General features: G+C 34.8%; 4 protein-coding genes across 11 annotated transcripts; 1 reads left to right on the top strand and 3 right to left on the bottom strand.

Moving 5' to 3' along the window:
• The first annotated feature begins 239 nt into the window (after positions 1 to 239).
• Positions 240 to 1,313, top strand: AT1G48530 (proteasome inhibitor-like protein). The gene is made up of 3 exons (NM_103749.2): positions 240 to 545; positions 644 to 806; positions 894 to 1,313. The coding sequence occupies exons 1-3, from the start codon at positions 335 to 337 to the stop codon at positions 1,045 to 1,047; spliced, it is 528 nt and encodes a 175-aa protein (NP_175286.2). The 5' UTR covers positions 240 to 334; the 3' UTR covers positions 1,048 to 1,313.
• Positions 1,314 to 1,690: 377 nt separating this feature from the next.
• GATB (GLU-ADT subunit B) lies at positions 1,691 to 4,505 on the bottom strand. 3 transcript variants are annotated; one of them, NM_103748.3, is made up of 8 exons: positions 3,738 to 4,505; positions 3,407 to 3,616; positions 3,177 to 3,317; positions 2,903 to 3,106; positions 2,522 to 2,719; positions 2,383 to 2,451; positions 2,174 to 2,290; positions 1,691 to 2,095 (listed from the first exon to the last, which is right to left on the bottom strand). In NM_103748.3, the coding sequence occupies exons 1-8, from the start codon at positions 4,368 to 4,370 to the stop codon at positions 2,015 to 2,017; spliced, it is 1,653 nt and encodes a 550-aa protein (NP_564530.1). In that variant the 5' UTR covers positions 4,371 to 4,505; the 3' UTR covers positions 1,691 to 2,014. The 3 variants fall into 3 exon arrangements, with proteins under 3 accessions (NP_564530.1, NP_973991.1, NP_973990.1); NM_202262.1 differs by having other exon boundaries at positions 1,733 to 2,095; positions 2,379 to 2,451; positions 3,738 to 4,467; NM_202261.2 differs by having other exon boundaries at positions 1,733 to 2,095; positions 2,383 to 2,719.
• Positions 4,506 to 7,608: 3,103 nt separating this feature from the next.
• Positions 7,609 to 9,809, bottom strand: AT1G48510 (Surfeit locus 1 cytochrome c oxidase biogenesis protein; the record flags this gene model as incomplete). Of its 4 annotated transcripts, none has more annotated exons than NM_001333340.1 (6): positions 7,609 to 8,120; positions 8,217 to 8,503; positions 8,594 to 8,786; positions 9,029 to 9,258; positions 9,345 to 9,436; positions 9,522 to 9,809. In NM_001333340.1, 6 exons carry the CDS (start codon positions 9,664 to 9,666, stop codon positions 7,904 to 7,906), a joined length of 1,164 nt encoding a protein of 387 aa, NP_001321913.1. In that variant the 3' UTR covers positions 7,609 to 7,903. The 4 variants fall into 4 exon arrangements, with proteins under 4 accessions (NP_001321913.1, NP_001319175.1, NP_001321912.1 ...); NM_001333339.1 differs by having other exon boundaries at positions 7,618 to 8,120; positions 8,217 to 8,500; positions 9,522 to 9,726; NM_103747.2 differs by having other exon boundaries at positions 7,640 to 8,120; positions 8,217 to 8,500; positions 9,029 to 9,252; positions 9,522 to 9,666.
• Positions 9,810 to 9,892: 83 nt separating this feature from the next.
• JAZ4 (jasmonate-zim-domain protein 4) lies at positions 9,893 to 13,165 on the bottom strand. 3 transcript variants are annotated; one of them, NM_103746.3, is made up of 7 exons: positions 12,822 to 13,165; positions 11,403 to 11,575; positions 11,118 to 11,281; positions 10,939 to 11,023; positions 10,469 to 10,736; positions 10,307 to 10,367; positions 9,893 to 10,227 (listed from the first exon to the last, which is right to left on the bottom strand). In NM_103746.3, the coding sequence occupies exons 1-7, from the start codon at positions 12,895 to 12,897 to the stop codon at positions 10,122 to 10,124; spliced, it is 933 nt and encodes a 310-aa protein (NP_175283.2). In that variant the 5' UTR covers positions 12,898 to 13,165; the 3' UTR covers positions 9,893 to 10,121. The 3 variants fall into 3 exon arrangements, with proteins under 3 accessions (NP_175283.2, NP_001117450.1, NP_001117451.1); NM_001123978.2 differs by having other exon boundaries at positions 9,893 to 10,367; NM_001123979.2 differs by lacking the exon at positions 12,822 to 13,165 and having other exon boundaries at positions 9,893 to 10,367; positions 11,403 to 11,955.
• Between the last annotated feature and the right edge of the window lie 1,192 nt (positions 13,166 to 14,357).

Genomic DNA, 14,357 nt, shown 5'->3' with positions numbered 1-14,357 from the left:
AGTGTCACTACATTGCGACCACATCTCAATAATGAAGTAATAACAAGTCGTTTAACCGTATGTTGCAGCAATGACACAAGTTCAATACAAAAGTACAGAAGGTTTTGAAAAAGGCATTTTCCTTTTATCATAAAAATATTTCCTTTTATCGTGTTATGGGTATAATTATGCCAATTATTTTATTTCTTTTCATGTATACACAATCTCCTTATCAATTCGTTTTTGTTTACATAACAAATACCCGAAAAGAAAACGACGAAAAAAAAAAATACCCGACCTTTATGGTGAGAGGATTACAACTTCGATATTACTCTTTACTCTAAAGGGATAACATATGAACTTGACGAGAACTCCTCAAACAGAATCAATGGCGACTACTCATGCAGTGATGGGTGTGATCAGGTCAGTTATGCCTGCTTTTCGCAATAAAAACGACAAAATCGCTTTCGTAGTTCACGCTTCTTTAGCCGTTTCGGGTTTCATTCTCACTTCAACCGGACGTCCTGCCTTCGCCCACGACGCTCTGTCCTCATCGACCACTCAGTGTTAGTATTGGCTTCGTTTTAGGGTTTATTTTTTATTTTTTACAAGTTTTTCTAGGGTTTAATTAGGGTTCGGATTTGATCGATTTTTTTATTTTTAGGTTTGGTTGGGATTGAAGGGTGGAACGAATTCGACGAGGAGTATGCGTTTGTTTATAAATGTCCGGTGAAGAGATATCTGGTTAAGTGCTTGGCAATGAATGATAAACTTCTTGTTGATGCAATAGCTGAAGATGGAAAAGAATTTGGCCATCTCCAAATTGAGTATGTCATGGTTTCTCTTTATCTCTTTACTTTTGCTTGAATCTCAAGGTACTGAAGCTTTCTATCTCTTTTCTTTTTTTATATTAGAGTTGGGAATTATATTGATGAATCCGGCGAGGAAGGCGATTACGATACACAATTCAAGAATTTTGACAAGTTAGTGACTGAGTTGAAGAGTGAGATTTTGTGTAAGCTAAATACTGTTTCCACTACAACCAAGTCCAGCTCTGAGACTAAATGAAGAGCCTAGACATTATGTTGGAATAACTACATGGTCTTCCTAGAACATATAGTGTTTTCGTGTTCCAGTCGACCTGGTGGATGAATTGTGTTAAGGAGTATAAGTGAATCTCTTATAACAGGACTTTGAATTCTTCGAATAAAGGAAAAATGTTCAATGTTAAGATTTATCGTTGAGTCTTTGTTTAGCTTTCGCTTCCAAACGATATAACAACAGTAACTAAATCTTTTACCTTGTACATTTTTATACAATTACTGTATGCTTACTAGTTGTATTGTTCAGTTCAATAGTTCAGAAGTAGAATTGATAGAGTAATGTAATATGTAAGACAAATGATGTGATAACGAGTCATCTATGGTGTAGTCTGGAATCTCTCGTTCAATGCTACATGAATGTTTTAAAGTATGCATTTTGCACTTGAGTCTTGACCTTTGAAGTTAGAAGAATTCTGGTAATATGAGAGAGTAAAAACATTGGTTTACGTAAAAGTATTGTTCCCAGAAGTAAAGTTTGAGTTTTGCCTATCCTATAACTCTGTCAAAGTGTCAATCATTTATCAGAAACTTGGTATAGGAAGTAATGCTCATACTGAATTTGGATTGTTTTTGAGAATAAACCTGAGAAGTGCTAATTTACAAGCTAAGGATACCATGAGGAAAACTGCTCAATAAGAGGTAAGTCTCATGGTTTAACTAGTCTTCACAAATGAATCTTCTGGAATACATTAAAAAGCCGAGAGTACGAAGGGCATGGACCCGGAATCTAGTTTCGACAATGCAGCGTCAAGATGTAATTGATAGGTATTTGAAAAGAACAGATTATGTTTTAACCAACAACACATTTGCAAAGGAAAAGATTTGTACAAGAACATTCTAGTTCAAGAGCAATAACCAACGAGCAAAAATCACTTTGTACCATTTCAATGTCTATTTCAAGAGCAATAACTCTGTCAATGCTGAAGCTTCAATCAGTCTTTGGCATTGAGCTTCTCCAGGAGGATCTTGTTCAGTAACCCTGGGTTTGCCTTGCCTTTCGACATTTTCATAACCTGAACAAAGCATATACGAGTTTAAACTGCTTCACCAAGTACAAGTTTTCAAGAAAATGAGGATCGTATCTGCCATACCTGGCCAGCAAAATAGCCTTGAAGCTTGGTTTTCCCACTGCGGTACTGCTCAAGCTGCTTTGGGTTCTCAGAGACCACTTGAATAACCATTTTCTCAATCTCTGCAGGATCAGTTATCTACAGAGAAGCAAAAGTCATTTCTCAATTAAAAATGGCATGTTGGAAAGTGAAAGATGTAATTCTCTGGTTTCAACTCTTCATGGACTTGCCTGAACTAAATCTTTTGCCTTTATCATTCCTTTGACGGTTCCACCTTTGGCTAATAGCTCAAACAGTATCTGCAAAAACGGAATTCATCGCATTGATCTAAGCGAAAGATGATGAATTTGTAGATTGAATTGAACCGACCTCTTTTCCGATCTTTCCGCTAATGGTTCCATCTTTGATTGCAGCTATCAGTTCAGCCAACTCTTGGGGAGTGAGTTTAATATCATTGATAGAAAGTTTCTCATTTTTCAAGTAAGCAGCAATATCACTCATTATCCAATTTGCTGCCAACTTCACTTCAGCACCCTTACCAATGACTGCATCGAAATATTCTGCAACCTATGCCATTCATTCAAACAACAGTTTACTCGTCTTGCTGTTATACAAAAAAAAATCTATATTCTCACCAAATTGATCAGAAAGTTTACTCTTTAGCTCTCACCATTGTCTTCTTGTGAAGATAACATAAGTAGGTTCATTATGTATCTAAAATATCATCTACATTGAGCAAATAGGACTTACACTGACGTCATTCGCGAGGAAAAGCACATCTTGCATGCCTAGACCCATCGCCTCATATCTCCTGCGCTTTGCTTCAGGGAGTTCCGGTAAAGAAGCACGAATGCTATCAACATATTCTTGGGTAAGGATAACTTCTGGAAGATCTGGTTCTGGAAAGTAGCGGTAATCAGCAAGCCCTTCCTTTTTCCTCATTGTTACTGTTTTCTGAACATCTACTCAAGTTAGTTGCTGATGGAAAAAGGAAGCACCTGATGAAAGAGTTTTAGCTTAGAACCTGAGCGCCTTCTTCCCATAGCCGAGTCTCCGTTACAATCTGGTCTGCTTTCCCCTGATTATAGAGAAGTGCTTGTCTTGATATCTCAAAGTCTATTGCTCTGCTAATTGCTGAAAACGCGTTCAAATTCTTTATTTCTACCTGTAACTCGAATCAGCAACGAGATTAATGAGTGGATCATCCCTTCACATAAATGACAAAGAAATATAGAGAGAAAGAAACTTGTTGACCTTGGTGCCAAACTCAGCTTGCCCAATAGGACGGATTGAGATATTGACATCGCAGCGAAGAGAGCCTTCTTGCATATTCCCATTACTGACTCCCAAATACCTCGCAATCCGTTGCATTTCACAAGCGTATTCAGCAGCTTCTATACCACTTCTCATATCAGGTTCAGAAACAATCTCAAGTAAAGGAACACCTGCTCTATTCAAATCTACCTGCACCATTAGAGTAACCAACTAACACATAAGAAACACAAACATCTTGCATCTGAAACCTAAAACCCTTACAAGAATCTGATAAAACCAAACTGAAACGTGTCATAAATTCCATATGAACCTGAGAGTAATCTCCTGTGTCTGAATGAAGTAACTTGCCAGCATCTTCTTCCATATGAACCCTAGTAATACCAAATCTCCTATGTCCACCACCAAACTCAAGAGGAATATCCACATCCACATAACCACCAGATGCAATAGGAATATCAAACTGAGAAATCTGATAACCTTTAGGAAGATCTGGATAAAAATACTGCTTCCTATCGAATTTAGACTTAAGAGACAAATCACAATTCAAAGCTAAACCCAATCTAACACCAAATTCAACAACTTTGGAATTCAAAACAGGCAAAGCACCAGGCAAACCCATACAAACAGGACAAATACTTGTGTTTGGATAAGAACCGTAATTGTTAGAGCAACTACAAAAGGCTTTTGTCAATGTAGAGAGCTGAACATGAGTCTCTATCCCAATTACAGCTTCGTAATCTCTCAGAATCTCATCAAGTTGGTTGCTTTTGTGGTTTTTTGGAGCAACCCTTGTTGGAGAAGACTGTTTAGCTTCATGGGTCGTCGTTGTTTGGCTTCCACAAGACCTCACGGAGAAGTTGTTACTCCTTCTCCTTCTTAACAAGCTAGTTCCGAGAAGTGAGAACTGGTTTAGCTGAATTGTTCTCAACAATGTGGTAGACATGTTTTTAAGGATGTTTTATAGAATCAGAAATGAAGAAATTGAGTTCATAAGAAGACAGGACCTGCTCGTTTCTCACCGGAATCTTATCGGAGAAGAGCCGTCGACTTATCTTTTCACGCATCATCTTGTGCGCAGGGGTGTTATCCGAATTGGGCTTAATTGAGTTATTGGGCCTGTTATGTCTTTTTAAGCCCAAATCTCTCTCTGAGACTCTGATTAGCTTCTCTTTCTTTCTGATCCAGAGATAGGTTTGGGCTTTTAACTTGTTCATCAAGTTAGTGATCATTTTTAGTTTAGGTTTAAATCCGTAGATTAATTCTTGTTTGCATATAGTTGTTATATAGTAAACAATTGTCTTATATAAGACTACTATATTTCCTGTTTTTGTATTCACTTTGACATCAATTGCTCAAATGTTTATAAAAATTTGGAAGATGAGATCAAATAGAAAAAGGAGGATCCTACATATTTTATTTTCCTGCAAGAAATCAAACAAAAATTATTAACGATCTTATAAATTATATTTGTTAAAAACAAAATCAGAAGGAAAAGCATACATAGAAAACATTAAACATGAAACTTTATAAAAAAAAAACATTATATGATGAGGAAAAAAAGAACTCTCAAAAAGAAAATTATTTTTAACCATAAAATTTTGGGAAAAGAATTATGTCCATGTATTAAAAAAAATAATTGGACACTGAAAAAACATCAAATATCTAATGAAAAACCATAAGACTAACCTTTGATTAGATGATGCGATGAGACGTTAAAGGTGAAGAGTATTTATAGGCAATTGAGTTATGTCTCAAATCTCTTGGTAGCCAAACATAAAATATTTGATACCATAACTAAATTGGAATAAATATATGTAGTGGTTTTTTAAGGAATATGGTACCAATCTGATATTGAAGAGTAATAAATAGTTTATATAAAATTGATTTAATGAACATTGTGGAGAAATAAATCATAGATTTTATACTGGAGTAATTTGTTAAGATCACACAAAATAATTGAGATTTTATTTTTTTTGAAAGAATGTAAAATTATATTCAAACAAAAAACGTTTATACAATAAATGCTACTTCATGCTGAAATTTAGAAGAGAAGTAGAAACAGAGTTTGACATAGAAAAACAGAACACTCGGGCTAAGAGGACGAGCGTGTGGAGAACCAAAGCTGCAGGCCATCCTTGTAACGATGGTTGCTAGTGGCTGTGATTGTGCTGAGACGGTTCCGTACGGTTCCATCGATTAGCTTGAGATTTTAAAAACAATGAGTCGAGATATTTTTTATTTTTCATCAAATATGCTAAATCTTAAGAATTAAATTCAATAGCATTCATTCTTCCATAAATAAATAGTGTAGTAAACCCTTTATTGATTTCCCAAAAGTCATCAAAAAAAAATATATATATATATAAAATTCAAATATTATAATATTTGAAATTTAATAAAAGTCTTAATACTATAAACATTTAAAACGTTTATAAATAAGAGCTTTGGTAAGCCAAAACCTTCTTCTCTTCTAAGCCAAGAACTGGTCTTCTAGATCTTGTGTCAGTGTGTCACAAGTTTGTTTATACCAGTGGGTCCAACAAAGCTTAGAGAGGCTATAATAGAAATTGCCAAATATTCTATAAAGAGAGCTGCTCATCGATAAGTCCCTTGAAAACTCCAACGAAGATGGTGCAAAGTTTATTGTCGGATTCTTAGCTCAAAACGTTTTTCCGATGTGAGAATGCCAGGATGCATGTAGTCTTATTTAAAGCTTTTGTTACACATATACAAGAGTTAAGACAAATAGATACAATTTCCAAAACTAAACCTTCCTATCAAAATCTGAAGAAACAAAAGCTATACACTATACTATAGTTACGATACGTTCATATATATACTCAAAATGGTCGGGGTCTAAATTTGTCTTAGTGCAGATGATGAGCTGGAGGAGAGCTTAATAACGCAATCGGACAACCGTGTTCAATAGTCTGTTGATGACTTGTTGTCCACGTAATAGGGTGATTCGTTAATGACCCTGCAAGAAAACAAAAGAAAACACCAAACAAGCTCAAGAAACGTGTTTTAATTACACTTAACGAATAAGTACACATTTTTTGGCAAAGTCATGAGCTGCTGGTTCCAAGAAAACTTACAACAAATAATCTGTCATTGTAATAGCTGAATGTTGTTTTACGGGAAAAATGTCAATTAATCCCCCAACTTTCAAACAATGGCTATTTTATACATCAACTTCGTATGCGGCCGTTTAAAACATGAACTAAACGTTGACTAACTTTTAAAACATGATTATTCGTTGACCATGCCAAAATAGACATGCCGTTATCAGTCATTAACGGAACTTCTAACATCCGTTATCATCCGTTAACGACTTTATTAGTCAAGTTTTAAATTGTGGCCATTTTAAACACCGACTTTATATGTGACTATTTTAAACATGAACTAAGCGTTGACTACCATTTAAAACATGAGAAATTCGTTGACCAAGCCAAAATAAACATGTTGTCATCATTCATTAGAAGAACTTATAAAATTCATTATCACTTGTTAACGACTCTATTAGTATCCCTAAAACGACTTTGTTTTGAGAATAATCAAAAGATTCTAAATGAAACCCCAGTTCCCCAAATCTATTTCTACAACCGCTCAAACAAGACGAACAATCTTATAATGAGTCTTCAATTTGCTTTCATGATTCCCTTTAAAATTTAAAACAAATATATAAACGAAAACACCTTTATTTGCTTCCAATTACTGGCACTGCGATTATCTCTTTATCAAACTATGTTCTTGGGTTCTGCTTAAAACTTTTGATATGGAGATTTCATATGGAAAAAATCTTTGTGTTCTTTCGATTATTCTCAAACGACGTTGTTTTGGACAGATTAACAGTTATTATTTCTAGGTTCTACTGATAAAGAAATGTCTATTTTGGCCTGGTCAACGAATGTTTCATGTCTTAAATGGTAGTCAACGTTTAGTTCATGTTTTAAATGGCCAAATAAGAAGTTGATGTTTAAAATGACCACAATTTGAAACTTGACTAATAAAGTTAACGGATGATAAAGGACGTTAAAAGTTCCGTTAATGACTGACAACGGCATGTCTATTCTGGCCTGATCAACGAAAGATCATGTTTTAAAAATTAGTCAACGTTTAGTTCATGTTTTAAACGGCCACATACGAAGTTGATGTATAAAATGACCATTTTTTGAAAATTGGAGGATTAAATGACATTTTTCCCATTGTTTTACTGATAATACAAATGAAGAGTACAAATGATGATGTTTAAGATGCGAGATGTTTCTAAGAGATGAATACATACGGGAAAATTGATTGAATACAAAAAGTTCTGGTTCGTAATAAAATTATCCCATTTATCTCTCTTCTCCTTTGCTTATAATCAAGCTCACAATCCATATCCTCTCTGCGATCTTCTGGTGGCCACCGATCTTAGTCAATCCGAACCGCGATTTCGAACTTATTCACCCTTCATTATGGACTTCATTGGGCATGTCATTTGACTTTTCCTGTGTCGAGTTTAGTGACACACCCAACACCAATAGTGTCTATTTTACAAAATAAGTTACGAAGACTGTATATCTTGGTACATATAAAAACGAGAATGGAAATTGGAATCAATATTGGCTCTACACCAATAGGATCAGATTTTGTTAATCTTCGCATTAAAATCGAAGACGCCTTAATAAAGCAAGTCAGGGAACTCCAGTGCCTGCATATAGAAACAATCAGGCACACTACCATAAACAAACAAACAAAAACAACCAGTTACTAGTGCAATAAGTTCGATGTTATGTTTGTTAATTACCACAAAACTGTGTACAAGTGATAGTCCAGTGGTATATCCTTACTACGAGTCAAGTTCTCAACGTCTCTTGGAACTGGATAAGTTCTACTTTCATCCATATCTGTGTACGTACTCTCTATATACATTGTGTCCTCACCAAACCCCATGGCTAGAGCTAGTTTAGGAACGTCAAGGTAGAACCACGCAAGCGAACTTGGATAATTTACTAGAGTATATATGCCTGGAGTTTCACTTTTCCTAACTACACCCACCACTTCCACATGCATAGCCCTAGAGACTTGGTCCTGCTAAAAAATATTCCAATAACACTTAACTATGATATCAAATCATGCAATGAATGATTGAGTACTCATTAAGTTTATGAAATGAAGACCAACCTCAACAATCATTGGGTTGTTCAACTTGTACCAGAACTTCGACAAGAGACTTTGTTGAGAGGAGAGAAGTTTATTAGCTTTTCTTGACTCTTTTGCAGCAGCAACAAGACCACCAGTACCTAGAGATTCTAGAGAATTTTCTTTCCAATCCGAAGGAACCCATCCGCGATTTACTAGAATAGGGGACTTCATACTAGTGACAAAAGGAAGAAGAAAAAGATAGTTAGACCATGTTTGTTTGTTTGTTTGTTTTGGTGCATTTGTATGCAACCTTATTTGTAAGAGACACAAAATTTGCAAGTATTTGCATCTAGTCTAGATGTTGCATCCAAACACTTAAATATACAAGAAAAAAGATATTTGCATCAAGATGGTATATATGGAGATCAAAAAGACTTTAGTTTGGTTTGCGCATATAGAGAGTAAATCCCTGACCTATTAGGTTCATTAGGGATTGGCAAAAGAGGTGTAATGACATAAAAGCCAATTTCAGAACTTTTAGACATGGATCTAGGCTTTGGACCCACATAGATCGATCTTTGCTCATCGAAAATGCCTTTGCATACCACCCGTCGAAATCCTAACCCATCCAAATCTTTCGTTGTATTCAGCTTCATTGGTTTCATTTCCAAGCATTGTTTTCTAGAATCAAGATGTTCCTTGTACTTGAAACAAAAGAGTTTGAACAAATTCTTTAGCAGATCAAAGAACAACACGTATAATTAAAATGTATATAATGAAAATCACAGACCACTTGTGTTTGTAGGAACTTATACGTCTCACCGAGACCATAAGTAGTGAATCCAACTAAGTACCATAACAACGCTGACCCTCTTTTCTTCTCTGCAAAACATTTTTACACAAAGATTCAGAACCAAGATTCAGAACTTAATCACAAATTAGACGAGAGAGAGCATGTGCAAGATACTTGCGGGTGGTGGAGCTGAAGAAAGCAATTGGCTCTCAAGATTGGAAGTTTGTGAAGCAGCAGGGAGATTGCTAGTAGTAGAAGAAGACATGTACTGACTTTGAGAAATCAACCTCTTAAATATCTTGGAAACGAGTTTTGTCATCTTTTTCTCCTCCAGGATCTTCTCTTTGTCTCATCCAAGATTCTTGATCTACTATATATGGCGACGACGACGAGGACTGATTAAGTATATAAACTAATGTTTTATTTTCTGATATAGCACATGGCACCAACTAATTAAATGACTTTCATCTGCTGGTGGAAATATTTTATATCAATTATCGAAAAAAAAGTATAAACATAAAGTTGACTTCAACAAAATCTAGAAGAGCTTGAATAGTCTTACTTTTATGTTTTTTATACACATGCAAGAGTAAAGACAAAACATACAGTATCCAAATTAAATTTATAGGATATATATAAATAACTTGCTTTTACAAGCCCAGTGTACTAAAATCTGAATAAACAAAAGCTATAACAACTATACTATAGTCTATAGGATACAGAGCCAGAGAAAAAAGAAAAAGCCTTTAGAACAATGAGGGGTCTAAATTGGTTTTAGTGCAGATGATGAGCTGGAGGACAGCTTACACATTCAGACATCAGTGTTCTACAGTCTATTGATGACTTGTTGTCTACGTAATAAGGTGATACGTTAATGACCCTGCAAGAAAACGAAGCCAATATACAGCAAACCTGTGTTTTGATATTGTGAATAAGTGAATAATCTTGTAGCTCAGTACCTTTCTTTGCGTTTCTCTAAGAACCGAGCCAAGGATGCTTTGCGTGTTTGTGGTAAACCCACTGTATTAAATCATAGCAAGATTTTTTGGTTATAACAAACTAAACCTAAGATAGAAGTTTGATGACAAAACATTAATAGGAGTTAAGACTTCATTTATAACCTGTTGGAGCCATAGAGAAGGCAGCAGTTTGGTTGTTGCGCGTGGATGCTAAACTCGCCTTTGTTTTTGTTGGTCCAAGTCCAGTAACCCCGTTGGATCCACTACTTCTGGTTTCAGAGACAATGTAAGAGATGGAAGGCAGGAAACTAGGAGGCATAGTTGGAGGATCAGTGGTTGGAAGAGAGTGATGAACCAGTTTTTGAGGTTTAGGTTGTGAAACCGGTTTAGCATGAGGTCCATTTCCGGCTAGCAACATGATAGCTTGGGCCTATGAATACAAAATAAATGAAGAAGTAAGGACAAAGATTTATCATATCTATGAATCATTAACATACTGTATGTTGAAACCAGGTTAGTAACTTTCTATAACTTCAGCATGTCTATACGTGAAACTTATTTCTTTGATTGAATACTTAGTCAGTGGATAGCTTGGACTGTAATGTAACACATATTGAAGGAAATTTGGTTACCTTTTCAGGAGCTATGTCTTGGTAAACTAATACTGAACCGGCATAAAAGATTGTCAACTGAGGGGGAAGTGGTTTTGAAGAAGATCTGGAGATGAACATAAAGGAGCTCGAGTCAACTATAGAAGTAAAGAGGTTCTGTATCTGATGTTAAACAGAAGAAGATAGAATGCAGTGCATGCCTAATAGTGGTTGGAGCAGGAAATACTGAAACTGGAGGTGCCATGATAGGAGATCCTCCTAAATGTTGGTGGTTTATGAAACTGTTGATGTAGTTTGGTTCGGACATGGAGACTGTGATGGTTGTTTGGTCTTGCTGACTGGAACCTGGGAACACTCTGTCTTCCTGAGATCATTTTGTATCAATTTTGAGACCAGAAGAAACTAAACCAATTGCCAAGCTTTCTTACAAGGTCACTAAATCACACTTTATCACTACTTTTTTTCTTTTCAAGAAATAGCCTAACCTGTAGTGAGCTGAAGTAAGTTCTCTGGTTTTGATCCATTGCAGCAGAAGAAAGCAAATGATCATTGACTGTGTTTACACGCGTTTCTTGTTGGGATGTCCCAAAAGAAAGAAACTGAGGACCAGAACCGACTTTGCTTGAGAATGACCAATCCATCATACCTCTACTTGGGGCTGAAACATGAGCAAATGTCTTTAGATTTTATCAAACTAGGAAACACTCAGATCTAGCTATGCTAAAGTGGACGACTCTTAACATTAGATTCATCAACAATGAACAAATCTGCATAAAGCCAAACACACTGGGGAAAATAGTGATCATACAAATACTTTCAAGAAATGGCACGTTTCGGAATATAAAAAGACAAGAACTAACTATTAAATTCCTCGTGGGTAAGTAAATTATTCATCCAAATTGTAACTTGATCTAAATTTAATACCCAACATGATCCTAACTTAATCAATGAGTCTACTTGGATAGAAATAAAACTTAATCAAGTCACAATCAATCTTGCTTTTATATAATTCAACTTGCATTTGTTGTTAAATCTCTAATCGTCAGCCGGTCGCTATATAACGCATTCTTTTCCCAACATTTCACGTCTTCGTTTTTAAATAATACTGATAGAATTCAAGTTGCTTAATAAACCTTAAAAAATGGCATAAACTTTTCAAAAAGAATAACCAGCCAATGTTCTAATTCTCAATATTCAATCCGGCTTTGAAAAAAACAATCTTTTCTAAAGAAGATACTATTGTATTGAAACCAATTGATCAATTTTGTAAGCAACAAAAAAAATATAGCATTTTTGTTCTGTCGGTGTCGGCTGTTTGAAGAAAAAAACGAAATTATTTTGAAAACACTCAACATTACCAACAGCTTTAGAAACATGCATCACCTAGTCACCTAGAAAATCAAGTTTGTTCTCTGAATATTATTTTTCAAAGATAATACTAACACTTGTTAAATTACTAACGTCAACAAGTTTGGTGTTTGCTTGTATAGTTGTATACTTGTACATTTGTAGTTTGCAAAAAATATTTAATGAAAAAAACTTCAAAAGTAGATCGTGAACGTATGAATTTTCTAACTATCGAGTCCCAAAACGTGTTTTTTCATCGGCTACGTCAAACAAATTCGAGTAGCTAAATTTCTGTCTATAGTACTAAAACCTAATTTCTTAAATATATATCAAGAAAAAAGAAACCCTAATTTATTTTTTCTCTTCCCGAGAAAACGAAGAAAAAATTTCTTGTTCAAGAAAAAACCAGACAGTAGGACTCCCAATCAAGCTAGAAAAACAATATATATGTACTTGAACAATAAACAAAAAAAGAGATTACAAAAATAGAAACAAAAAAAAGTGAGATGAAAAACACAATCATCAGATCATAATGGAAGATGTTGAAGATGAATTACCTGAATCTTCGTTAGTTTCCTCCTTCACAGTTATCGGAGATAACTTTGATCCCAGCCCGAGAAAATCTCTCTCCATCAGGCTTATCAATCGTTGAGAATACAAAAACGGTTTAGCTTTCGCGGGGGAGAAAAAAAATGTCACCGGAGAAGAGAAGAAATGAGAGATCAGAGAGAATTAGTAACAATTGAAGGACTTTGGAGAGAAATGAAAAACGTGAGTTGAAGTTACACACACCGCCGATTTATGATTCCTCTAATGATGTATACATATATTTTTTTAATATAAATCATCCGATGCGGTATGTGTATATCCCACGTCTGCTTTCCTGTTCCGGAATAAACTTCCAATATTAGAAATTCAATCATCGGATATAAATATATATATTTATTTTTATTTTGAACAACTTGGATATAAATATATAAATATATAAATATGTCGTTAATATCAAACTTAAAATAATGTTTTACATTATTTATTTTTATATTTAAAGCTGATAAGCATTATAATAAGAACCCTTATTCTCAAGTTAAAAGAGAGCAATTATTTGTAGTGCATTGAGTCATTGACTCATTCATTCTACACAACAAAACATGGTAATAATGTGGTTGAGAAGAGCTTTCACCGTCGTCTCGATCCCTCTTCATACAAAGTTTGAATTCTTGCTTTGGGTCATGCAGTGCCTCATTATTGATTTATCTTTGATTAATGTTTTTTTTAGATAAGAATTAACCTATAGATCGTAGCCATCCCGGATGAATGGCCTTCTTTTTTATAGAGATTGATGGTTTTTCTCGTTTAAAGTTTTTTTTGGTATGCTCATGTCCTTGTTAAAAAGGCTAGATTTCATTTGTTAAAATCTAGCATTTATGCTTCGTATTGGTTCTCCCATACGGAGAACTTCCTCTTTTACTGTTGTTAGATTTCGTTTGTTAATATATCAAAGTATTTTTGTTTTTGGATAAACCCTAAGAGTTCCTAAGAAAGAGGTTATTTTCGGAACTGTAAGAGTTAATAGTCATGAGGTTAAATTACAAGTACATGTACACTGCTGAGCTCCCATGTTCATACCAAGTTCGAGTGTATGGAGCTTACCCTTGGCATTATGAATTTATGAGCAAGCTGCAAAACTTGCCACATAGAACCAGAGCCAGACCAAAAAAATATAAGGCTCCATACGAATTATGGAAAAAACAATTCTTCTTGAGATTATATAAGTCATTACCATATAATATTTTTAAAATTAAAAATTAAAGTTTATAAATATATTCTAATAAGCTGATTTTATATAGGTTCCAGATTTTAAAAAGAAAAAACATAACAAAAAGAGAACGTTGAACACAAGTTTTAGCAAAGTTGTCGATAGAGGGACACAATGAGATATGGTTCCCATACGTTACTCCAAAGTATCCCTTTTTACTTGGTTGGTTGTGAAAAACAGAATTTGAGTAGAGAGACAATGAGAAAGTGGTATGTAATGTAGATTCGAGTTGCATTTTTTGCAATGAACAGGTAGAGAGACGAAGGAACACTTATTT

This window comes from Arabidopsis thaliana (assembly GCF_000001735.4).
Source record: "Arabidopsis thaliana chromosome 1 sequence".
NCBI lineage: Eukaryota > Viridiplantae > Streptophyta > Magnoliopsida > Brassicales > Brassicaceae > Arabidopsis > Arabidopsis thaliana.
Note: the sequence above shows the minus strand (reverse complement) of the source record. Positions and strands in the feature narration are given on the sequence as shown.